This window comes from Nicotiana tabacum, chromosome 21, assembly GCF_000715075.1.
Source record: "Nicotiana tabacum cultivar K326 chromosome 21, ASM71507v2, whole genome shotgun sequence".
NCBI lineage: Eukaryota > Viridiplantae > Streptophyta > Magnoliopsida > Solanales > Solanaceae > Nicotiana > Nicotiana tabacum.
In genome coordinates, this window is record NC_134100.1 from 58,453,047 (window position 1) to 58,480,026 (window position 26,980).

General features: G+C 39.4%; 1 protein-coding gene across 5 annotated transcripts in view; it reads left to right on the forward strand.

Annotated features, from left to right (window-relative positions):
- Positions 1 to 300: 300 nt before the first annotated feature.
- The window catches only part of LOC107762827 (uncharacterized), a 38,130-nt gene continuing 11,450 nt past the window's right edge, over positions 301 to 26,980 (forward strand). For 2 of the 5 annotated variants that reach the window (XR_012704426.1, XM_075242041.1), the window contains exons 1-14: positions 334 to 468; positions 545 to 682; positions 1,300 to 1,666; positions 1,803 to 1,892; positions 1,981 to 2,071; positions 2,572 to 2,629; positions 5,169 to 5,211; positions 10,749 to 10,920; positions 11,029 to 11,127; positions 11,779 to 11,847; positions 23,004 to 23,142; positions 25,065 to 25,260; positions 25,553 to 25,689; positions 25,783 to 25,822. Coding sequence is in view for 4 of the 5 variants with exons in the window: in XM_075242041.1 (XP_075098142.1) it covers positions 548 to 682; positions 1,300 to 1,666; positions 1,803 to 1,892; positions 1,981 to 2,071; positions 2,572 to 2,629; positions 5,169 to 5,211; positions 10,749 to 10,920; positions 11,029 to 11,127; positions 11,779 to 11,847; positions 23,004 to 23,142; positions 25,065 to 25,260; positions 25,553 to 25,689; positions 25,783 to 25,822 (1,636 nt within the window). In the remaining variant the exon portion in view is untranslated. Of the gene's footprint in view, positions 469 to 544; positions 683 to 1,299; positions 1,667 to 1,802; positions 1,893 to 1,980; positions 2,072 to 2,571; positions 2,630 to 5,168; positions 5,212 to 10,748; positions 10,921 to 11,028; positions 11,128 to 11,778; positions 11,848 to 23,003; positions 23,143 to 25,064; positions 25,261 to 25,552; positions 25,690 to 25,782; positions 25,823 to 26,980 lie in introns of all 5 variants that reach the window. The other 3 variants (XM_075242043.1, XM_075242042.1, XM_016581220.2) reach the window with 3 other exon arrangements.

Genomic DNA, 26,980 nt, shown 5'->3' on the forward strand with positions numbered 1-26,980 from the left:
TTTGTTTAAAAAAAAAGCACCATTGACTTCTCAAAAACTTCGCCAAACAAGCTACCTATAATATATTTTTGTGGAGACACGTGGGTTTGACTCAAAGCCAGAAATAGAATTTAAAGTGCATGAATTCTAAATTTTAAAAAAGGATCGTGCCCTAAAGCTAATATACAATAAGAAGTAAACTAAAGAATATTTTTAAAAAGGAAAAAGTTTATGTTTTGCTTATTAAAAAGGAAAAATGGTAATTCTAACGGAATCTTTCAATACAAAAATAGCCATTACGTCTGCCCAGTATTAACTATTAATAATGGAAAATTTTGTGTCAGGATTAAATCTCTACCCTTTGGAAACTCGGAAGTTTGTTTGACTGAACAGAGTGGCATTGGCAAGCAGAAGCAGCAGTATATAAATATTTCATTTAGAGATTCCTCTCCCCATTCCTCTCTACCCCCTAGCTCCTCTCCACATCAGGTAAGACTTTTTTTCAGAAAACCAAGATTTTTACTGTGTTAAGCAAATTTCGGGTTTTTTACTGGTTTTATAACAGATTATGGGGATTATAAAAGATGGTTCAGTATCAGGAATTTTACCCAGTAACAAGGTCTTTGCTGTTCATTACCCTGCTTACCCTTCTTCAATGGAACGTGCCATTGAGACTCTTGGCGGCATTCAAGGCATTGTCAAGGTATTACACATTTTGTTGTATGTACAACTTTTGCAAAATTACCCGCATTGGAATTTGAAACTTCAATTCTTAGTCACATTCTGTGCTATTATGAGTACCTTTTCTTTTAATTCTTTTTCAGTCAAGGAAGAGCAAGTTCATTTAGTAGTTCCACTTGTCTAATTCACTTTCCGGGAGCAGTGAGAACTTAGGTGTCCTTTTTCACCTGGTGATGGTGGAAATTTGAAAACATTCCTAACTGCTTTAGCCCAATAAAAGAAAAAAAGGACTGAGCCTGCCTCTATAAAGTTACTCAGCTGGTGGTACTAATGGTGCATGTCATAATGGATTCCTTTGAGATTGCTCATTAAAATATTGTTTCAAATTCTATTCCGCTTGCTACCCTTTTTCATTAAAAAAAGTTGAAAATTGATGTAAGTAGTCGTAGGTTTCATGCATTAAGAATGTAACTCATGAGTAGTGGAAATTTACTCCAAAAGAAGCACTTTATGGAGCACCCTGATGTTTGTGAACTAATATTTATACTAATGGCTGGCTAATTGGCTTTATAGACATGTGGTAATTGATGTCAATTAATCTTAGAATCTGATTGTTGCTCACACTCATTGTAATTTCAGGCTCGAACTTCACAGTCAAATAAGCTGGAGCTCCATTTCCGGCCAGAAGATCCTTATTCACACCCTGCCTTTGGGGAGCTTAGGCATAGAAATAATTTCCTGTTGAAAATATCCAAGACTAAAGTAAGGGATGTCGAAACCGCTGACAATAGTTGTGGAATATCGATGCAATCTTCAGGGAGTCCTGTTAATTGTGAACAAGAAATTTCTCGTGTTGAACATTCGTTAGCTGCAGAAAAGGTGAATGAGTCTAGATGGTTATCTGCTGGTGCTTCAAAAGAATTTGAAGTGCAGAATACTACAAAATTGCAGGTGCATCTCTCAGCTAATATTGTTTCTCATGTTGCTGAAGCTTATCATTTTAATGGTGAGAACTAATTTTTAATGTTAGACCACTTCATGTTCCCCAGTTTGTCTTTCTGCTTTTCTTTGAGCACATATTAACTTTATAATTTCTTGTTCCCCTTTTTTCTTCTGTGTGCACAATTGTGCTGCTTTCAAAGGAATGGTAGACTATCAGCATGTTCTTGCCGTTCATGCTGATGTTGCTAGAAGAAAAAAAAGACAGTGGGCAGAGGTGGAACCTAAATTTGGTCAGCCATTCTCTCATTATTCCAGCAATTTCAAAATGTGGGAAATCCTCTGTTCCAATACCTAATTTCTTTAGTTTACTGCTTGTAGAGAAGGGAGGTCTTATGGATGTCGATCAGGAGGATTTGATGATTTTACTACCTCCTCTGTTTTCCTTAAAAGATATGCCTGAGAATATTGTGTAAGATGCTCTGGCTTGTTAATCTGTTCTTACAGTTTTAACTAACTTTAGATATTGTATACCTATGCACACATTCTTGTTGCACCATGGTTTTAGCAATCCACCACTTCTTACCCTCTCTGTTATGTGTCTCTGTCTGTCTGTCTCTCTCTCTCAGTTGCTGTTGGTGGAAAAGTTTCTGCTTTTTCTTCTGTTCCTCCTGTATGCTCTGTTGTCTCCTACGTTATATGGACTTGGGTATGGGTATGTATTTGCTGCGGGCATAAGTATCCGTTGTGGGTAGATTCAACTTTTATCATGATTTTAGTGTATTTTGAGGATTTGCACGTATTACGCATAACAACTGATCGACACAGAGGCAAACGAAGAGTCCATGTAATGTTAGTTGTCTCACCACAATAGGTTATGTGATGCAGACCACTTTCCTTGTCTAAGTTAAAGCATTCTCTTTAAGAGAGGTATCTTCCTATTTGTAAATTTCAAACTTTTTGTAATTGCAGATTAAAATCACTTGCACCAAAAAGAAAACAAGAGGTGCTTTACCGGCAAAATTGGGAGGTAATTTTTTCTGCCGGCATGGAGGAATTTTCTCTTGTTTTAAATTCTTTATTTTCAGTCAAATATTTTCTGCAATTTTATTTTAATCTTTCAATCAATTTAACAAGAACACTGCAGATCTTTTGTCATGCTGCCTAGGCAGTAATACATTACTGAACAAGGAAAGCGTGTCTTCAAATTTCCATGTTTGAGTAATTTAGGGATCTGGATTACCTTTGAAGTATTCTCTTATCCTGTGTCTCCAGTCTAATGGGAATATAATTTTTTTTCCCTAGTGATATCTAGCTCTTGTTAGTAGGTCATTATTGATCTTCTGCATGTTGCAAGAACCATAATAGGTTAGATCCGTCTAATCTATATGTTAAATTGTCTCCACTCTTAATTCTAGCACTAATCTTACGGCAATAAACAACCGATCAATGCTGTAAAGTAGTTTACTCAATAGTATATTAGTATGAAACCGATGTAAATTCAGTTAACTGTTCTTTCTCAAAAAGAAAAAAAAAATCAGTTAAATGTTAGTGCTGATTTGAAATTAAAGCGTAAAAATGGATCTTTGGTACTTGATACTAAGTGGTGTCCAGGCTTGTGTGTGCCTCAATCAATTCACCTAGTACCTGCTAACTCCCACCATGGGTAACTCTACCCACTAGGGAACAGATGGGAAGAAATTATTCTTTTTGTCTCTGCCGAGATTTGGACCTGTGGTCTCCCAAATGTTTGATTTCTTCCGTAACACTTCGGCAGAGCTCCTTTTGTTTCGCATACTAACTGATATACCAAGATTCCTCTTTTGTACTGCGAATACTTACTCATGTACTTTATATGTAAGTCACATTTGCTCATGTAAAGAAAAATAAAGATATTAACCGGAAACAACACAATTTGTCATGAAAAGGAATTCAAATGCATTTTTCCAAATAGTTGAACCGAATATAAGTTAATCTGACACAATGGAAGACACCAGGGTGCGGCCCTTTCCCGGACCCTGCGTGAACGCAGATGCTTTGTGCACTGGGCTGCCCTTTTTTTTTCAATGGAAGAAATATAATTTTTCCCCAATAATGTTTGCTAACCTTGATGAGAAAGCTTCCAGTTCTTTTCTATATACTGAAACTAATCATGAGATATATGTAGAATTATGAAGATTGCAAGAGGGATGAGCACAAGTTAGCTGCAGATTCTTGATCCTCTTTAAGAACTTTTTTTTGATCAAGTAGACCAAAAAGAAGAAAAACCTAAACGAAAATATGAATCCCTGCAAAAGTCACCTAATCATCAATACAACAAGAAATTTCATGGGTGCACCAAAAGAAAATGAGGGATCGGATGCTACTCCTCAGCTGAGTAAAGCTCATCTCTACCCCTTCAAAAGCTCTTCTATTTGTCTCTCTCCAAACGACCCACATGATTGCAAGTGGAGCAACATTTTATGCCTTGCGCCTTCTCCTCCCTCTCCCACTCTTCCAGCTAGACATCAGTTCTTTTTACAGTTCTTGGCATCACGTATGAGGCACCAAACCAACTACACATATCCCCCATCACTACTGGACTGCAATGTAGAAGAACGTGATCCACATCTTCACCTGCCTCCTTACACATGTAGCACCAATTGACGCAAACAACCTTCCGCTTTCTGAGATTTTCGGCCGTCAAGATCGCCCCTCTGGCTGCTAATCAAGTAAGCACACCTTCCTAGGCACCTTAGGAATCCAGATCGAATTATATGGAAAGGCGTCCTCCTCCCTAACCAAGAACTTTTCATAGAAAGACTTAATAGAGAACACTTTGTTATTCCCCAAATCCCACCTGAAAGTATCATGGCTATCTAATAACGTACCTTGCTTATGAAGTAAAACTAGCTATCTTTGGAACTCAGTCACCTCCCAATTGTGGAAATCCCTTCTGAATTTCAAATCCCAAAAAACCTCTTCACCTTGTACCACCGAATTTGTTGGACTGTCAGCCCCTTTTAACATGAAACCCTGTAAATGCTCGGGAATTCCGCTTTCAACATGTTATCCCCACACCATTTATGCCCCCAAACACTAACACTCCCCCCATCACCTACCCTGAGTGATATATTGTCACTAAATTCTACACAGACCTTCATAATATTCCTCCATAACCCACACCCATAAGGCATATTGACATCTTTAGTTCTCTTTAAGAACTTTTAGTGGCTTCATGAACAATGCTAGATAATCAATTTCACTTACTTATACTCATTGATCCATTTATTGCTGCTCTATACACAACATAAGGGTAGTCAGTTTCACCTTGTTGTGTCTTTTTTCTCTATGTATTGACTGATTTTTTTGGATGTTTCAATTGTTTTTTCAACTCTTTCTTATTTGTCTGCTTACGTGATGAGGCCATTATGAATTATTTTATTCTACCTTATTTTATCTTCACTTCCCTTAGCATTTCCAGAGCTGCATACTTGACATACTCCATATTCTTTTACTTGACATGCTCCATATGTTCTTCGATCACACTAATATTTTACTGATGAATTTTTATTTATTTTTCAATGTAGAGGGAGATGGAGCAGAGTCTTAACCTTGATGTTAATATCAAAGATATCCTTAAGTGTCTGAGCAGTGCATCAGTATTAGTTCCGTGTCTGTTGTTAGACTCTGATAATTTCTTCTCCACCTTTCCATTTTAATGCATCTAGAACAACCCTTGCTCATAGAAGCACTTTCCATGACCTATATAAGGGAGATCTCAAAGCTTTTTTCAACTTTGATTATTTCTTTTGGGATGAGAAGAAACAACTTTATTCATCAATACAAGTAGGATTAATGAGGATTGAAACGGTATCTTGGAGTTACAATACATAGAAAATAGAAGCTCGTGAAAGTACCTTCCAATCTCCTTGAAAGTATCTATTAAAGCTAATCCGCTGAAAACTTTTGTTGCCTTATTTTTACCAAAGTGCACCCCGAAAAGGGTACTTTTCCTCTCCCTCCGTAAATTATTGTGATCGATGTTTTTAATGATATTTCAAATATACTGTATATCAATTAGGATCAGAAAAAATTAATTAGGATGATTAGTTTCTGTTAGAATAGTTATGTGAATATATATAATTAGTCTTAGTCCCTTATGTAATAGGAGTAAGTTATGTGTTATGTATAAATATAAATAGGGCTTATTGTAACATAGAAAATAAGCAATAATATTTTCGCCCGTGCTTTCTCACATGGTATCAGAGCATTAGTGAGAAAAGATCGTTGTGCGTCATTCCAACGATATCCAGGAAGAAATAACTCAGTCACCGTACAATTTCTCGGTGACCTAAGTGACTGATTTGCGTCATCTCACGTTTGGTGAGTGTTGTGCACAAACCAACACCACCATTAGACTCAGAAATCTCTGGCGACCAAACCCCAAAAAGATTCTCCAGCAACAGAAGCCCATGTGCCTCCACGCGCCACCAGATCCGCGATTCCACCGGCGCGTCTGTCCCACGCGCCGGCGCGTGCATGCTTCTCCGGCCATTTTTTGGCCAAGCTTCTTCAGGACAGCCTGGTCGCAAGGCAATTCCGAGTCCACCAGTACTATTTCCGACAGATTCCGACAACTTTGGAATTTTCCGGCGAGCTACAGTGTTTTCCGGCATAAAATAGTGCTCTTTTTCTCTGCTGTGAACAGTGTTTTCCAGATATATCTTCAGTTTTCAAGAAGTTACTTTTCACTATTTCAAGTTAACACTACAACTTTTAGTCAAGAATTTGAGAAATTAATTGTAGCGACATGGGATCCAATACTATGAATAGTTGGATGGTTTATTTACTGGATTATATTGAGTTCCTTCAGTATAAAGCTCGTAAACAGACATCTTCAGAGACAGATTCCGTTATTCAAACATGTAATAGCGTGACTTATGTCTCCCAATCTTTATCCTCCGATTCTTGGGTCATTGACTCAGGTGCATCTGATCATATTTCTGGTAACAAATCTCTTTTCACTAGTATTTCGTATTCTTAATCTCTTCCAACAGTCACAATGGCCAATGGGTCTCAAACCATGGCAACTGCAATAGGTCAAACAAGCCCACTTCCTTCCTTACCTTTAGATTCAGTTCTTTATGTTTCCAGTAGTCCTTTTAATCTCATAGCCGTTAGTCGCTTAGCCAAATCACTTAAATGCGCTGTTTTATTTCTTGATGACCTTGTTTTTATACAGGAACGCAGTACGGGGTAATCATTGGTAGCGGGCGTGAATCAAATGGACTTTATTACCTTATCCTTGCTAAATCACATAGACTCACATCTTGTCTTCCTTCAACAACTTGTCCTGTTACTTATTCAACATATTTATTACATAAACGGTTGTGACATCCCAGTTTGTGAAAACGTCAGAAAATGGTACTTGGTTTATCTCACTTGTCCACTCTAGAGTGTGAGTCATGTCAGCTCGGTAAGCATACCCGCTCCTATTTCCCCCGGCGTCTTGATAATAGAGCAGATTCACCTTTTACTTTAGTCCATTCAGATGTTTGGGGTTCTAGTTGAGTCAGTTCTACCTTGGGATTCCGCTACTTTGTCAGTTTCATTGATGATTATTCCAAGTGCACTTGGATATTTTTAATGAAAAAACGGTCTGAGTTGTTTTCTATTTTCTAGACTTTCCACGCTGAAATTCAAAATCAATTTGGGTTTTCTATCCACACATTTCGTAGTGATAATGCTCTAGAATATTTGTCTTCCCCGTTTTAGCAGTTTATGAACTCTCATGGGATTATTCATCAAATATCTTGTCCGCACACATCTCAACAAAATGGGGTAGCTGAAAGAAAGAATAAACATCTTATTGAAATTGCTCGTACCCTACTCATACAATCTCATGTTTCGTTGCGTTTTTGGGGGGATGCAATTCTTACATCTTGCTATCTTATTAATCGTATGCCATCTTCAGCTTTCCAGAATCAAGTTCCATCCTCTGTCGTGTTTCCTCACTTACCTTTGTTCTCTCTTCCATCCCGTGTCTTTGGAAGCACGTGTTTTGTTCATAATCTTACTCCAGGAAAAGATAAGTTAGCTCCTCGTGCTCTTAAGTGCGTATTTCTGGGTTACTCGAGAACGCAAAAGGGGTATCTATGCTATTCTCCTGACCTCCAACGGTACCTTACGTCTGCTGATGTTACATTCTTTGAAATCCAGTCATACTTCACAGGTCAAGGTAATCACTTATATATTTCTGAGGTGCTACCAGTTCCATCTTTTGGAGATTCAGTCACTATCTCTCATTCATCTTCCTCTACAACTCTAGCTCCACCACCTACAGCTCCAGTTGCAGCTCCATCACTTATAGCTCCAGTTCCATCACTTATAGCTCCAGTTCCACCACCTAGTCCAGTTCAACCTTCTGCAGCTCCACCACTCCTGACTTATCATCGTCGTCCGCGCCCAGCATCAGGCCCACCTGATTCACGTCCTGCACCTGACCCTGCTAATACTGTGGACTTGTCTCCTCTTAGTCAACCGATTGCACTACGGAAAGGGTATACGGTCCACATTTAATCCTAATCCCCATTATGTCGGTTTAAGTTACCATCGTTTGTCATCACCCCATTATGCATTTGTATCATCTTTGTCCTCTGTTTCCATCCCTAAGTCTACTGGTGAAGCACTGTCTCATCTAGGATGGCAACAAGTTATGATTGACAAGATGTCTGCTTTACATATGAGTGGTACTTGGGAGCTTGTTCCTCTTCCTTCTGGTAAATCGACTGTTGGTTGTCGTTGGGTGTATGCAGTCAAAATTGGTCCAGATGGCCAGGTTGATCGACTTAAGGCCCGTCTTGTTGCCAAAGGGTATACTCAGATATTTGGGCTTGATTACAGTGATACTTTCTCTCCCGTGGCTAAAATAGCATCAGTCCGCCTTTTTCTATCCATGGCTGCTGTTCGCCATTGGCCTTTCTATCAGTTGGACATTAAGAATGCTTTTCTTCACGGTGACCTTGAAGATGAGGTTTATATGGAGCAACCACCTGGTTTTGTTGTTGAGTGGGAGTCTAGTGGCCTTGTATGTCGGTTGCACCGGTCCCTCTATAGTCTAAAGCAGTCTCATCGAGCCTGGTTTGGTAAGTTCAACAAAGTTATCCAGGAGTTTGGCATGACTCATAGTGAAGCTGATCACTCTGTGTTTTAAATGCCTCAAATCTGTGTATTTATCTGGTCGTTTATGTTGACGATATTGTTATTACCGGCAATGATCAGGATGGTATTACTAAGTTGAAGTAACATCTCTTTTAGCACTTTCAGACTAAGGATCTGGGCAGATTAAAGTATTTTCTGGGTATTGAGGTCGCTCAGTCTAGCTCAGGTATTGTGATCTCACAACGGAAGTATGCCTTAGACATTCTTGAGGAGACAAGAATGACAGGTTGTAGACCTGTTGACACTCCGAATGATCCGAATTCTAAACTTCTGCCAGGACAGGGGGAGCCTCTTAGCGATCCTGCAACATATAGGCGGCTGGTTGGTAAATTAAATTACCTCACAGTGACTAGATCTGACATCATCTTTCCTGTGAGTGTTGTGAGTCAGTTTATGGATTCTCCTTGTGATAGTCATTGGGATGCAGCTATCCGCATTCTTCGCTATATAAAATCAACTCCAGGCAAAGGTTTATTGTTTGAGGATCGAGGCCATGAGCAGATCGTTGGATACTCAGATGCTGATTGGGTAGGATCACCTTCTGATAGACGTTCTACATCTGGATATTGTGTCTTAGTAGGAGGTAATTTGGTGTCTTGGAAGAGCAAGAAACAGAATGTAGTTGCTCGGTCTAGTGCAGAAGCAGTGTATCGAGCAATGGGTATGGCGACATGTGAGCTAATTTGGATCAAACAGTTGTTGAAGGAGTTGAAATTTGGTGAGATCAGCCAGATGAGACTTGTGTGTGATAATCAAGCTGCTCTTCATATTGCATCAAATCCAGTGTTCCATGAGAGAACTAAACACATTGAGATTGACTGTCACTTTGTCAGAGAAAAAATACTCCCGGGAGATATTGCTACAAAGTTTGTAAAGTCGAATGATCAACTTGCAGATATTTTTACCAAGTCCCTCATTGGTTCTCGTATTAGCTACATATGTAACAAGCTCGGTACATATGATTTATATGCACCAGCTTGAGAGGGAATGTTAGAATAGTTATGTGAAATGTATGTAATTAGTCTTAGTCCCTTATGTAATAGGAGTAAGTTATGTGTTATGTATACATATAAATAGGGCTTATTGTAACATAGAAAATAAGCAATAATATTTTCTCCCGTGCTTTCTCACAGTTTTCTGTAATTATGCAATTCTTGATTTGCTTTCCTAGTTTAGAACATGTATGCTTTACTATTTTAAAACTCTATAGCTTGAGGGAATAATCAAACAAGATTAGTAGACACTGTATAGTAATCTGTGACATATACATGAGAGAGATCCTGTTGTCATGGAATTGTCCGGCAACTAAATGCATCTGTTCGAGGTTACTATACTTTCTAGGGACATTGTGCGTGTAGGAGTACCACCAGTAGACTCATAACTTCCTGCAACCCTAGCCAAGAAAGCCCACTACCATAGGGCCCTCCATGCGTGGCATATGCCTGCGCTGGTGCATGCAGGCTTTTCCAGCCACATCCCAACCACGGTTTTCACTCTCGGGGGGTCGCGTCTTGAATTCGACTCCGCCCGCCCAGGTTTCAGCTTGTTCTGTTGCTACAACGAGGACAAGTTTCGCTGTTTCGCCGAGATCAGCATTTTTTTCTTCTTTTATGCACTGGTCAGGCATCCTCTATTGTTGAAGTGCAGCGAATGGGAAAATAAGCCCTCGTACTTCATGTTTTAAGGATGGAAGAGTTTGCTGGCTTGGTAAAATCGTGGTGGGAGTCATCAGCAAATTATAATTGGGAAGCTGTTTCATTACTAACTCTGCTGCCACTCATTAATTGCACTTTTCTTCATCCCTGAAGAGAAGTCTACTGAAGATTATATTATCTTGAAAAGACGGATACTTGACATCTTATTCAACAAAGACAAACACAACAATAAAGTCACTCTGCAGTATGATGGTATTGCAGCTTCCTGGTTGTTCTGCTTAACATTCATACAGATTCCTAAACCAGTGGATTGGGAAAAGCACATACTTCAGGGCTCAGAAGATTGGAGACGGCAGAAGGTGGTATCTGAATTGTTTGAAGAGCGTCAAATATGGGTCAAAGAGTCATTAGCTGAGCGCTTGCGTGATGGGGGTCTGAAGCTTGGAGAGAGCAGGATCAAAAGGTAGCATATGAAATTCTTATACAGTCTTCACTTCTATTAGTTGGATTAAGTCTTGGAAATGATACTGTTCATAGTATAAATTTTTGGTCTATCTCCGTCATTATGCAGGCTTCTCTTTAGAGTAGCATATTACTTTTCGAGTGGGCCTTTCCGTAGATTCTGGATAAGGAAAGGTTATGATCCTCGGAAGGATCCTGAATCCCGCATGTAAGAATGAAACAGTAATCTTTTCTTGTAATCTTTAACTGCTACTTATCAAAGAAATGTTTTCCTTGTGAATTTCACTTAGTTATATGTATTCACTAATGATGCTTTCTGAACTTTGTCCCCCTTGTCCCTGATTTATTAGAGTTTTTGTCTCATATGTCATCGAAAATGTATCTTTCCACTTGCTTGTTAATAGTTCTGTTGTATATACCCATGCAAACCTTGGGAAATCAGTAAATTTTTGCTTTAAGAGGTGGCATCTGCAGTTGAGAGAGAGGTTAGGAGAGGGTGACAGAAATCCTATGACTGCACACATTTTAGTTCGAGTAAAATATTTTTGAATATAGATTATGAAACTGACCAAATTTAGTTGATTTATCCTAAAGATGGAATTTCTATCCATTTTCTCCTTTGTTCCCCTCTTTATTTGTCCCTTCCCATTTGTCTTCTTCCTCTGACATAGAGCTGATTCCTCTTCTCCACAAGTGGGATCAACCAAAGGTGTGTGATCCATTTGTATCTTATTTGCACTTTTCTTGTTCTTGTGTTGCTTAAGGTACTTAGAATCAATTCTAACACGTTAGTTTTAGGTGCAATTTTTTCGAACTCTTCATTATGCTTGTGCTTACTTCTTATAATTTGTAAAAACAGATACCAGAATATTGATTTCCGAGTGCTCCCTGAATTACGAAGCTACTGTGAGAGTCATGCGTCTTCTGGGTACTGAATCTGTTCACAACTTCATATCTCTTATGCGTTTCTTAGAATTTAAATATCTCTATGAGCTCTCGGTAATTAAGAATGCTGTAATCTTCATCTCACATTGAACCTTATCCAGTCTTTGAATTTATATTTATCTAAAACTAAAAGAAGCTTGCTTGGTGCGCGAAGTGCACTTTCTGGCTTTTTCAGAAGTACCTTATGTCCTATAGGTCTGGTTTCAGATGGGAAATGTATTACAAGCTCTTTAAATAGTTAGGTTTGGTTTCAGATGGAAAAGGTATACAAGTTATTTGAGTTGTGTTCTGCTGACTAAACTGGAGTAAATTTTGGCGAGTTATAAAGTTAAGTAGATTGATAAACATTAATTTCCTTTAGCTTATTTAGCTAAAGTTAACATGAAAACAACAATCATGTGGCTAGCCGTATGGTGCATTTAGAATTGCAATCATTTCCTGTCTTCATGATCTATGAATCATTATGAGGAGCCATATGTTTAGAGATTGCGCTGTGAAACTGCCCCTTGCTTTTACAGTGGTCATGGCCGCACTGAGTTTCGGTTCAGAGAGCATCTAAATTACATTCAAATGAAAATGGTCAGTAAGAGATATTACCTCTCAAAATCAGTCCATAGACTTTTAGTTCTCACTCGTTACATCAAGTAAGGGGATAGGAGAGATGCGGTAGGAAATACGAGTCTCGCCTGCCACCCATCGTCACCCAAAATTTTTGTTATCGGTTAGTAGCGGTAAAAAGTCAGAGGACCATAAGGATACAACTCGAAACGACTTGCTTATCTTTTCTTTCTCCATCTTTTGATCAAACTAATTTCTTGTGATTAACTCAGAAGTTGAGAGAAAAATAATTTCTCTTTATTTGTATATTTAGATCTTGCTTGAGTTGGTCAAACCATCAAAGGGCGTACTAAAAGGATTATATAGTTATTGACATAGAGGGATCTTGTAATTATGGGAAACTTCAAATGTTCCAAGTAAAAGTCTCTCAAATTTTCTTTTCAGTTAGTCAAATAGCATTTCATTTATGCCAAAAGAGTGCCAAAAGATATATGTACAATGTAAGACTGCATGCTAGTCTTGATCTTTTGACAAACTGTTCCTTTTTACACCAAATAAGTGAAATGAAAAAAGAAAGAACCCTTTACAATCTTTGAATTCTTGTTGATAAATGGACCTTGGGCCTAACTGAACTCCAAAAGCTAGCTTATGAGGTGAGGATTGCCCAAGACCATATAAGGAGACCAAGAAACCCAAATCCCACCGACGTTGGACTCAACACCCCCCTCTCCCTCGCGCCCAAGCTTGCAAACTGAAGCGTGGACATTATAAATGGAGGCCCAACATCGGTAACAATAAATTGGGATGGGCTTGGCTATGATACCATGGCAAATGGACCTTGGGCCTAACTCAACCCTAAAAGCTAGCTTATGAGGTGAGGATTTCCCAAAACCATATAATGAGACCAAGAAACTCAAATCCCACTGATGTGGGACTCAACACTTGCCATTGCCTTGAAATATCCTTCTCTTCTTTCCGTTCCAAATTGTCAACCAAAAAGGCATAATGGCTACTAGAATGTCCCCTGTTAGTTGAGGGAATGAGCTGTTGTTTCCTTACATGATTTTGGGCAATTTTCACATTAAGAGATAGCTTTTAGAGTTGAGTTGTACCTAATGTCCATCTTCTTTACAGATACCGCAGCCAAACGCATCACTATTATGGATTTACCCAATGTTGAGTTCTCGTGTCATATTCTCCATGCTCCAGATGCCATCCCTAAGCATTCCAGATGTGGTAGAATGTCCCGCTTAGTTGAGGGAATGGGATGTTGTCTTTTTGTATGGTCTCGGTTGATTCTTAGTTTATGAGCTAGATTTTGAGGTTGAGTTAGGTCTAAGGTCTATTTTATAATATGGTATTAGAGCCGACCATTCCTAATCTTGATTTACCTAATGTTAGGCCCTCATATTATATCGTCCACACTCCAAATGTCCAGTTCCGGGCATGCAGGGGGTGTTAGAGTGTCTCATATTTGTTCTGGAAATGAGATACTGTCTCTTTATGTTATTTTGGACAATCCTCACCTTATGAGATAGTTTCTCAGATTGAGTTAGCCCCAAATTCCATTTTCTTAACATGATATTAGAGCCATACCCATCCTGTTATGTTTCAAATTTTGGGCTTTTATGTTATGTATGTTCTAGTTGTCCAGGTTCGAGCGTGCAAGGGGTTTAAAATGTCTCACTTTGATGGAGTGAATGTATTGTTGTCTCCTTATACAAATTTGGGTAAGTTTTACCTCATGAGTTAGTTTTTGGGGGGAAAGAGTTAGACCCTAGGTTCATTTTCTTTACAATGGTATCTTTATTGCTGCTTTATGTGATCGAGCTTCCTTAACCTCCAACTTGCAATGTGTTCGGGTGAGGTATGTGTTTCAGTTTTATAATGAGAATACCACTGCCCAAAGTTGTGAGGCCACTCTATGATGCAACAATAAGTGATCAACATCTTTCCCTTATTGTTCACCCGCAACACCAACTTTCAGAAATTCGTTTCTCTAGAATGTTTAATCAATGGATTGCATTTCACTAACATGTGAAGAAATTAACTTATTTCATTTTTCCTTTCAATTTGCCTTATTTGGTCTCACTTCAGGTTCACATAAGTATTTAGGTGTTACTTGGGAAGTGGTTATGGAGATTTGGGGTACAGGAGAATGCTTTTGGAAGAGGTGATTGCGGAGAAATGTGGGGTTTTGGGATGAGGAGGGAGAACTAAAAATATTACACTCTCATATGGGTGTGGGTTATGGAGGAATATTTTAAAGGGTTAGGAAGAGTTCAATGAGAATGTATCATATATGGTGGGGATTGGAGTAGAGTGAGTTTTTGGGGGACACAGATGGTGTGAAAGTAACATTTTAAGTATTACTTCCCCTAACATGTACAATATTTCATGCCAAAAGAAGTTGTGAATCCATTGCATACTTGTTGATTAGTATGATTTCAAGAGTTTTGATTAATTTAGGAGATTGTTGATTAGCATGATTTCAGGAGATTTGATTATACTTAGAAGATATAATTTGATTTGATTTGATTTGATAGCTGGACTGATTGTATAGATTTGTTTTTCCTTAATTAGCATTAGGAGCTTTGTATAAATTTCCTTGCTCATGGAATGTAAACACACACAAAAATACAATAAGCCTTTTATTCTTCTCAAAATCTACATGGTATCAGAGCCATTGCTGCCTTTTTGAGGTGAATTATCTCCCTCGCAGCACTAGGGTTTTGTTTTTATCAAAGAGGTCGAGTTTTCTCTCTCTTAATGGCTGTCCGCAACACAAACTCCTTATGGTCAGTTTTTTTTGGAATTTTCTTTTCTGTTAGGATCGCTGGAACATTCCGAGCCTTTCCCAACCAGTTTTGATTTTACGTTCACCGGAGTTAAGGTTCCGTCGAGACAAATTTGGTTTCCGGCAAGACAGATTATTTTTCAGCAATTTTCTTCAAATTTCCTTCTTATTAGGCAGAAAATATGGAGACATTGAGACTGCTTGTACACTTCTCATTGAGTCTCATGTTCCATTGCATTTTTGGGATGATGCAGTTCTCACAACTTGTTATTTGATTAATCGGATGCCTTCATCTCTCATCCAGAATCAGATTCCGCATTCAGTATTGTTTTTCCGGTCACCCTTATACTCTCTTCCCCCTCGTGTTTTTGGGAGCACATGTTTCGTTCATAACTTAGCCCCTAGGAAAGATAAATTAGCTGCTCGTGCTCTCAAGTGTGTCTTCCTTGGTCATTCTCGTGTTCAGAAAGGATATCGTTGTTACTCACCTGATCTTCGTAGGTACCTTATGTCAGCTGACGTCATATTTTTTGAGTCTAGACCTTACTTTACCTCTTCTGACCGCCTTGATATATCTGAGGTCTTACCTATACCAACCTTTTAGGAGTTTACTATAGCTCCTCCTACACCCTCAACCATAGAAGTCTTACCTATACCAACCGTTGAGGAGTCTAATGTTGCTCCTTCTAGATCCCAAGCCACAGGAACACCACTCTTGACTTATCGTCGTCGTCTGCTCCTAGCATTAGGCCCAACTGATTCACGTCCTGCACCTGACCCTGCTCCTATTGCGGACTTGTCTTCTCCTATTCCACCGATTGCACTTCGGAAAGGTATACGGACCACACTTAATCCTAATTCCTATTATGTTGATTCAAGTTATCATCGTCTATCATCACCTCATGATGCTTTTGTGTCTCCCTTGTCCTCTGTTTTCCATCACTCAGTCTACATGTGAAGCGCTGTCTCATCCAGGATGGCAACATGCTATGATTGACGAGATGTCTGCTTTACATATGAGTGGTACTTGGGAGCTTGTTTCTCTTCCTTCAGGTAAATCTATTGTTGGTTGTCGTTGGGTTCATGCAGTCAAAGTTGGTCCGGATGGCCAGGTTGATCGACTTAAGGCCCGTCTTGTTGCTAAAGAATATACTCAGATATTTGGGCTCGATTACAGTAATACTTTTTCTCCCATGGCTAAAATAGCATCAGTCCACATTTTTCTATCCATGGCTGCTGTTTGCCATTGGCCTCTCTATCAGTTGGACATTAAGAATGTTTTTCTTCATGGTGATCTTGAGGATGAAGTTTATTTGGAGTAACTACCTGTTTTTGTTGCTCCGGGGGAGTCTAGTGGCCTTGTATGTCGCTTGCGCTAGTTACTTTATGGTCTAAAGCAGTCTCATCGAGTTTGGTTTGGTAAGTTTCAACACAGTTATCCAGGAGTTTGGCATGACTCGTAGTGAAGCTGATCACTCTGAGTTTTATTGGCATTCTGCTTCAAATCTCTGTATTTATCTGGTGGTTTGTGTTGACGATATTATTTTACAGGCAATGATCAGGATGGTATTACTAAGTTGAAGCAACATCTCTTTCAACACTTTCAGACTAAGGATCTGGGCAGATTAAAGTATTTTTTGGGTATTGAGGTCGCTCAGTCTAGCTCAGGTATTGTGATCTCACAACGGAAGTACACCTTAGACATTCTTGAGGAGACATGAATGACATGCTATAGACCTGTTGACACTCTGATGGGTCCGAATTCTAAACTTCTGCCTGAACAGGGGGAGCCGCTTAGCAATCCTGCAAGATATAGGCGGCTGGTTGGTAAATTAAATTACCTCACAGTGACTGGACCTGCCATTTCCTTTCCTGTGAGTGTTGTAAGTCAGTTTATGGATTCTCCTTGTGATAGTCATTGGGATGAAGTTGTCCGCAATCTTCGGTATGTGAAGTCAGCCCCAGGCAAAGGGTTATTATTCGAGGATCGAGGCAATGAGCAGATCGTTGGATACTCAAATGCTGATTGGGCAGGATCACCTTCTGATAGACATTCTACATCTGGATATTGTGTTTTAGTAGGAGGTAATTTGGTGTCTTGGAAGAGCAAGAAACAGAATGTGGTTGCTCGGTCTAGTTCAGAAGCAGAATATCTAGCAATAGCTATGGCAACATGTGAGCTAGTTTGGATCAGACAGTTGCTCAAGGAGTTGAAATTTGGTGAAATCAGCCAGATGGAACTTGTGTGTGAAAATCAAGCTGCCCTTCATATTGCATCAAATCCGGTGTTCGAGAACTAAACACATTGAGATTGACTGTCACTTTGTCAGAAAAAAGATACTCTGAGGAGATATTGCTACAAAGTTTGTAAAGTCGAGTGATCATCTTGCAGATATTTTCATTAAGTCCCTCACTGTTTCTCGTGTTAGTTACATATGTAACAAGCTCGGTACATATGGTTTGTGTTAGTTTACAGCATGTATATAGTGTAGTATTGTCCCACATTGGTAGAGGAGTAGTATGTCCTTGTATAGTATAGCTATTAATAAGGACCTCTTGTATTGTATTGTTTATCCAATATCAATAACATATTTTCTCCCGTGCCTTCTCACATGGTATCAGGGCAATTGTGAGATACTTATCGCTGTGCATAAATTCCAGCGATTCCGGGAAAGAGAAATCAGTACTTTTTTAAGGCTGTTTTCTATCTGCTTCATTTCTGTCAGTGTTGTGCAAAATCCAACACTACCACAAGAGTCGTCACTGTCCGGTGACCAAACCCCAGTGAAAAGTTCCGGCAGCAGCCTCCTCACGCGCCTCCACGCGCCACCAGAAGCTCACGCGCCGGCGCGTACGACCACTTCCGACCATTTTTTGAAAATCTTCCTTCAGAACAATTGGGTCGCCTGGTAATTCCGTTCCTACCCCTACTGTTTTCATTTCATTCCGACAACTTTGAGTTTTTTTCCGGCAGCTACAGTACTATTCCGATAGCTACAGTAGATTCCGGCAGCTACAGTATTTCAGTATTCTGTTTCTGTGTTTCCGTACACTGTTTCAGTGGATTACAGTTGATTCTTTCTCTTATTTGGTAATAATTTGCAACAATGTCTTTGGGATTTGATGCTTTTGGGTCTAGAAACATGAGTTCTGGAAGCTCTAGTGCTATTATTACCTCGGAACCTTTAATGGGAGGTTCAAACTACTTAGCTTGGGCTTCATCTGTCGAGTTATGGTGTAGAGGTCAAGGTGTTCAAGATCATCTAATCAAACAGTCTAGCGATGGAGATGAAAAGACAATAGCACTTTGGGCAAAAATCGATGCTCAGTTATGTAGCATCTTGTGGCGATCTATTGATTCCAAGTTGATGCCCTTGTTTCGTCCATTCTAGACATGTTATTTGGTTTGGGCAAAGGCACACACCTTATACACTAATGACATATCTCGTTTCTATGATGTGATATTGCGGATGACAAACTTAAAGAAGCAGGAATTGGATATGTCTACTTACTTGGGTCAAGTACAAGCAGTCATAGAGGAATTTGAGAAGTTGATGCCAGTTTCTGCTAGTGTGGAAAAACAACAAGAGCAGCGACAGAAGATGTTTCTCGTTCTTACCCTCGCTGGACTTCCTAACGATCTTGATTCAGTACGCGACCAGATTTTGGCTAGTCCGTCTGTCCCGACAGTTGATGAATTATTCTCTCGATTACTCCGCCTTGCTGCAGCACCAAGTCCACCAGTGATCTCATCACAGATACTTGATTCCTCTGTTCTTGCATCCCAGACAATGGATGTTCGGGCATCTCAAACTATGGAGTATAGACGAGGAGGAGGTCGTTTTGGAAGATCTAGACCCAAGTGTTCTTATTGTCACAAACTTGGACACACTCGTGAAATGTGCTATTCCTTACATGGTCATCCACCCAAAAATGCTTACATTGCTCAGACCGAGACTCCAGGTAACCAAGGATTTTCTTTATCTAAAGAAGAATATAATGAGCTCCTTCAGTATCGAGCAAGTAAGCAGACATCTCCACAAGTAGCATCAGTTGCTCAGACTGATACTTCTGTTACTGGTAATTCTTTTGCTTGTGTTTCCCAGTCTAGCACTCTTGGCCCATGGGTCATGGACTCCGGCGCTTCTGATCACATCTCTGGTAATATATCACTTTTGTCGAATATTGTATATTCACAGTCTCTTTCCACTGTTACTTTAGCCAATGGATGTCAAACTAAGGCAAAAGGAGTTGGACAAGCTAATCCCTTGTCTTCTATCACCCTAGATTCCGTTCTTTATGTCCCTGGCTGTCCTTTTAGTCTTGCATCTGTTAGTCGTTTGACTCGTGCCCTCCATTGTGGTATATATTTTATTGACGATTCTTTTATTATGCAGGACCGCAGTACGGGACAGACAATTGGTACAGGACGTGAATCAGAAGGCCTTTACTACCTTAACTCACTCAGTCCTTCCACAACATGTCTAGTTACAGATCCTCCAGATCTAATCCACAGACGTTTAGGACATCCGAGTTTATCCAAACTTCAGAAGATGGTGCCTAGCTTATCTAGTTTGTCTACATTAGATTGTGAGTCGCGTCAACTTGGGAAACATACCCGAGCCTCCTTTTCGCGTAGTGTTGAGAGTCATGCAGAGTCTGTCTTCTCCTTAGTTCATTCTGATATATGGGGTTCTAGTAGAGTCAGTTCATCCTTGGGATTTCGTTATTTTGTCAGTTTCATTGATGATTATTTAAGATGTACTTGGCTTTTCTTAATGAAAGATCGTTCTGAGTTATTTTCTATATTCCAGAGTTTCTGTGCTGAAATCAAAAACCAATTTGGTGTTTCTATTCGCATTTTTCGCAGTGATAATGCCTTAGAATATTTATCTTCTCAATTTCAGCAGTTTATGACTTCTCAAGGAATTATTCATCAGACATCTTGTCCTTATACCCCTCAGCAAAATGGGGTTGCTGAGAGAAAGAATAGGCACCTTATTGAGACTGCTCGCACACTTCTAATTGAATCTCGTGTTCCGTTGCGTTTTTGGGGCGATGCAGTTCTCACAGCTTGTTATTTGATTAATCGGATGCCTTCATCTCCCATCAAGAATCAGATTCCGCATTCAGTATTGTTTCCCCAGTCACCCTTATACTCTTTTCCACCTCGTGTTTTTGGGAGCACGTGTTTTGCTCATAACTTTTAGCCCCTGGGAAAGATAAGTTAGCTCCCCGTGCCCTCAAGTGTGTCTTCCTTGGTTATTCTCGTGTTCAGAAGGGATATCGTTGTTATTCTCCAGATCTTCGTAGGTACCTTATGTCAGTTGACGTCACATTTTTTGAGTCTAAACCTTTCTTTACCTCTGCTGATCACCATGATATATCTGAGGTCTTACCTATACCGACCTTTGAGGAGTTTACTATAGCTCCTCCTCCACCTTCGACCACAGAGGTTTCATCTATACCAACCGTTTAGGAGTCTAGTATTGTTCCCCCTAGTTCCCCAGCCACAGGAATACCACTCTTGACTTATCATCGTCGTTTGCGTCCTCTATCAGGCCCAACTGGTTCTCGTCCTGCACCTGACCCTGCTCCTGCTGCGGACCCTGCTCCTAGTACACCGATTGCACTTCGGAAAGGTATACAGACCACACTTAACCCTAATCCTCATTATGTCGGTTTGAGCTATCATCGTCTGTCATCTCCCCATTATGCTTTTATATCTTCTTTGTCCTCGGTTTCTATCCCTAAGTCTACAGGTGAAGCGTTGTCTCATCCAGGATGGCGACAGGCTATGAGTGACGAGATGTCTGCTTTACATACAAGTGGTACTTAGGAGCTTGTTCCTCTTCCCTCAGGTAAATCTACTGTTGGTTGTCGTTGGGTTTATGCAGTCAAAATTGGTCCCGATGGACAGATTGATCGACTTAAGGCCCGTCTTGTTGCCAAAGGATATACTCAGATATTTGGGCTCGATTACAGTGATACCTTCTCTCCCGTGGCTAAAGTGGCTTCAGTCCGCTTTTTTCTATCCATGGCTGCGGTTCGTCAATGGCCCCTCTATCAGCTGGACATTAAAAATGCCTTTCTTCACGGTGATCTTGAGGATGAGGTTTATATGGAGCAACCACCTGGTTTTGTTGCTTAGGGGGAGTCTCGTGGCCTTGTATGTCGCTTGTGTCGGTCACTTTATGGTCTAAAGCAGTCTCCTCGAGCCTGGTTTGGTAAGTTCAGCACGGTTATCCAAGAGTTTGGCATGACTCGTAGTGAAGCTGATCGCTCTGTGTTTTATCGGCACTCTGCTTCAAGTCTCTGTATTTATCTGGTAGTCTATGTTGATGATATTGTTATTACTGGCAATGATCAGGATGGTATTACCAATCTGAAGCAACATCTCTTCCAGCACTTCCAAACTAAGGATCTAGGCAGATTGAAGTACTTTCTAGGTATTGAGGTTGCCTAGTCTAGCTCAGGTATTGTTATTTCTCAAAGAAAATATGCTTTAGACATTCTTGAGGAGACGGGGATGATAGGTTGCAAACCTGTTGACACTCCGATGGATCCGAATTCTAAACTTATGCCAGGACAGGGGAGCCGCTTAGCGATCCTGCAAGCTATAGGCGGCTGGTTGGAAAATTAAATTATCTCACAGTGACTAGACCCGACATTTCTTATCCTGTGAGTGTTGTAAGTCAGTTTATGAATTCTCCCTGTGATAGTCATTGGGATGCAGTTGTCCGCATTATTCGATATATAAAATCGGCTCCAGGCAAAGGGTTACTCTTTGAGGATCGAGGTCATGAGCAGATCATTGGATACTCAGATGCTGATTGGGCAGGATCACCTTCTGATAGACGTTCTACGTCTGGATATTGTGTTTTAGTAGGAGGAAATTTGGTGTCCTGGAAGAGCAAGAAACAGAATGTAGTTGCTCGGTCTAGTGCAGAAGCAGAATATCGAGCAATGACTATGGCAACATGTGAGCTAGTCTGGACCAAACAATTGCTCAAGGAGTTGAAATTTGGTGAAATCAGTCGGATGGAACTTGTGTGCGATAATCAAGCTGCCTTTCATATTGCATCAAATCCGGTGGTCCATGAGAGAACTAAACACATTGAGATTGATTGTCACTTCGTCAGAGAAAAGATATTTTCAGGAGAGATTGCTACAAAGTTTGTGAGGTCGAATGATCAACTTGCAGATATTTTCACCAAGTCTCTCACTGGTCCTCGTATTGGTTATATATGTAACAAGCTCGGTACATATGATTTGTATGCACCGGCTTGAGGGGGAGTGTTAGTTTACAGCATGTATATAGTGTAGTATTGTCCCACATTGGTAGAGGAGTAGTATGTCCTTGTATAGTATAGCTATAAATAAGGACCTCTTGTATTGTATTGTTTATCCAATATCAATAACATATTTTCTCCCGTGCCTTCTCACATGGTATCAGGGCAATTGTGAGATACTTATCGCTGTGCATATGTAATTAGTCCTAGTCCCACATGTAATAGGAGTAATAGGGCTCATTGTATCATTGTTAATACATCAATAATATTTTTCTCGTGTATTATTTCTTCCGGTTGCTAACTTCTTTTCTGCAGGGCTTCTTTCTAATACTTTTTTCTTTGATATTCACATCACTTAACTAGGGTAGAACTAAATTAGTGCTGAACTAGCCAACATGATCTTCATACATAAACCCGATTTGATTTGGTCATATGGATAATGACAGCCAGCTAATCGGCTTTTTTATGTCGTATTTTCTTTTTTTTCTGCAGATTGAAACATAGATGGGATGATATATGTGCCTTCCGTGTTTTTCCGTATAAATGTCAGATATCATTGCAACTTTGTGAACTCAAGGACAACTACATTCAACAAGAAATCAGAAAACCCTCAAATCAAGAAACTTGTGATGTATGTTATCATTCAGTAAAATATTTCTTTTCAACAAGCTATTGTATGCTAGACACGTTGATGCATGGATGGTTTGTGGTGCTCGTGATGCCCTTGCTTTCATCAAATCAGAAACCCCATTACCATTTAGTTGTTCAGTAGGATTGCAGTGTATGTTGTCCACTATGATAATGGAAGTATGTAACTTCTTGCTGTATACATAGTAAATTCTTGTCTACTATTTGCTTGGGATAATAAATTTATGATAGTAGAAAACTAATAAAGTAATGAAGTAGTTTCTTAATTAATGGATATGTTGTTCCATATTTTCTTTGTTTCTCACTTAGGGACGAAGCAGAGTGATGCTTCGACTATTCACTTTATCTCAATAATTTATTGTCTCTTTGAAAAGGCAGGACAATAATGTTTCTAGAGTCCCGCAGTAGTTCTGCATATAGACTGTAGACTCTTTCTTGAATCTAGGACTTCTAGATACGTTGATACCATGTTAAGAAAATGAATTTTGGATCCAAATTAACCCCAAAAGCCAAAATTTTTGCATATTTGGCCTATGGAAAAGAATCAAGGCCCGCATGCGGGGAAACGTGTTGAAGATATCATTAAATAGATAAAGTGTGTCATAGATGGGTTGGTCACACACTTCAACATGGTATCACAGCCAAACACGTCCCCGATATTGTGTTACCTTTTGTTCTTCGCCGCTTTCTGGTGTGCTATGGTGTTAGAGTGCCAAATTGGTTGAGTATAAATTATAGTCTTTTTATATGGTCTTGGACAATCCTCACCTCACGAGCTAGCGTTGGGGGTTGAGTTAGGTCCTATGTCCATTTTCTTAATATGGACCAGAGTAGACAAAAATCCTAAGTTCTAAGTCTTCTTGAAGATCGGGTTTAGTTAGCTAGCTTTTGGGCTATCACACACAGTTGGTTACATGGCCCACTTGAAGGCATGGGTTGCTTGGTTTCTAAATTGGGGCGGAATACGTGAGGCTGGGTTCACTAAGTCAAACTCATCCCTGGTGTTGTGTTACTCAATGTTAGGCACCACTATGTTATCCATATTCCAGATGCCAGTTTTAATGTGCAGCTTAGGGTAGAAGGGGAGGGAGTGTTAGAGTCCTACATTGATCGGAGGTATAGTTGTAATCTCTTTATATTGTTTTGGACAATTCTCACCTCTGGTGCAATTTTTTTGGAGTTGAGTTAGACCTGTGGTCTATTCTCTTAAGTCTAAATAGCTCTCATATAGCAAATTTCATGTTTGCCTTTCCCGATGAAAGTTCAAAAAGACTTGCGATTCATCTTTGTCAATACCAATTGAGTGAGTGGAGAAATGAAAACGTGCGGACTATCTTTGCGATAATAACATATTTGCGTGTGCGCACTCACACTCATTCATTCTAAAAGTCATATTTCTGCTCATGAGATCTCTTGTGCTGAAAGATAATCAAATCTAACTATTGACTTGACAATCTTGAGGATTAGAAGTCAATCTGGTTCAGGAGAGAAGCAAACAGATTTGTCCACTAGAGACTGATTGTTTAATGTTTTTATTTTCTTATGCCTACGATCATGTTATCTCTTGATACTTCTTTTTCACCTTGGTCTTTTTCTTTATTTCTTTATTTTTGGTTTTCAGATTGAATGTATTACTATGAACATTTCAAGTATATCCTAAATGCTCTGCCTGGTGCCTTTTTCCTTGTAATTTCTCTGAGAGGATGTTAACAACAGATGATAGGTGGAAAGGACAGATAATTTTGCCTCTTGGGGGGTTGGGCCCTGGGGGTTTTCCTTTAGTAACTCACTTCTTATGTACTTAAAACAATTCCGATTTGCATAAATGTAGTTATCTTTGTGTATTCTGACAAATACTTGAAGCAATCACCAATGGTACTTTTCTTCTGATAATTTTATTTGCAGAATACAACAGGATGGTTCTCCTCTCATATTCTTGATTGCTTGAGACTGTGCATTGCTGTGAGATTTATGTCAGTATGCCCTCATCCCGATGCAGAGTCTTTACTAAAAACTGTGTCTGCCCGCTTTGAGAAGTCGAAGAGGATTCACACTTGTGTGAAAGTTACAAGATCTGAAGAGCAAGGAAAAGTCCATAAAGGTTGAAAACAGTTGGAGTTATTTGTAGTCTATCATGAATCTTAAACATTGACGTAATTATCTATCATGAAATTTAATTGTTAATGTAACTAACTGTCGTATTTTCTAAAACTCCTAAACTGCAAATATCAAAGCTAAAATTATCCCTACAGCTGATTTGCTCTGTGGAGTACTTTCAGGCTTCCAGATTTTACCTTACTTTTGGTATATTTTTATCTTCCAGCTAGTTGTCATTATAGTCACATCGGAGCCTTTACTCAAGTTTTTCTCCTATAAATTCCTTGAAATGTCAGAAGCTGAAAACAATGAAGTCGATGACCAAGCAGAAAACAATGAAGTTGATGAACCTGATTATTTAGAAGATGATGAAGATGACTTTGAGGATGATAATGTTGAAGATGAGATGGATGCGTACGAACCTCTTGACCTTGTAAGATGATATTTATATTTGAGATGCATTCATAAGCAATTTGTGATAAGCATCTTTCTCATTGTGAAGTCAACTAATGCCTTGTCTTCTTAGGTTGGCCAGGAAGGGGATGTCTCTATACATGATGATCCACGTATCCTTGGAACAAAACCATACTCAATCAGATTTATTATGTCATTCTTGTCTTATGCTTACATGCTGATGGATGGGATTAGTAGAATGATCAGCAAACCTGCAAGAGATTTGCACGAAGTATAAAAACGATTCTTCTAGGAAAATTTGCAGATACTCATCCTTAATAATTTTGTTTTTTCTTCTCACAGCCTGACAAAAGAAGCAGGAGAGCAATTAATAAAGAAGAACTGGAGGGTAGAATTGTTGTCTTAAAAAGATACTCCCTCCGTTTCAATTTATGTGAACATATTTCCTTTTTAATCCGTACCAAAAAGAATGACCCCTTTCCATATTTGGAAACAATTTACCTTTATGCAATGATTTATAGCCACACAAAATATATGTGCCTCATTTTACACCACAAGTTCAAAAATCTTCTCTTTTTTCTTAAACTCCGTGCCCAGTCAAATTGGTTCACATAAATTGTAACAGAGGGAGTATAAGTAACTATCTGCAATAGTTTACATGATATTGAACATAAAGGTAGATGGGAGTAGCTAGTTTCTATTGGAAAGCTTAGCAACCGGTCTAGTCAATCTCTTTTTTCTTAAAAAAAAAATGAAAAGATAACAGTGGGGTTTGGATGAACTTGCACACCTCTGGTATATCAACTACCTCAACCAACACAGGTGTTGGATAACTCTGTCCAAGGCTTCGGTGGATGGGAAGATTTCACTTAGTGACACCTATGTTATTCAAACCTTGGTTGAGATTGTCACTCTAGCTCTTCCATCTCCTTGGGGCCCAATCTAGTAAAATCTTGTAGAGTCCTGGTTTAGAGCCTAGTTCTGACAACCAGAAGAAACTGGGGAAAAAACGTGACACGACCCAAAATCCCACCAAGTCGTGATGGCACCTAAGCCAACCAGCTAGGTAAGCCAACCAAGATATAATACAATTTGAATTGAAGGTCATCAAGTAAACAATTTAATAAAAATGCAAAAATGAATACAACTATCCCCAAGAACTGGTAGTACAGTCATGAGCCACTAAGACTTAGATTTACAATGCTAGTACGAAGAAAATACATCAGTTTGCATATACATAAACATGAGTACAAGTCCTAACTACCATGAACAAAATGGTAGCTTGCAATTGGAACGCTATTACATCTTCA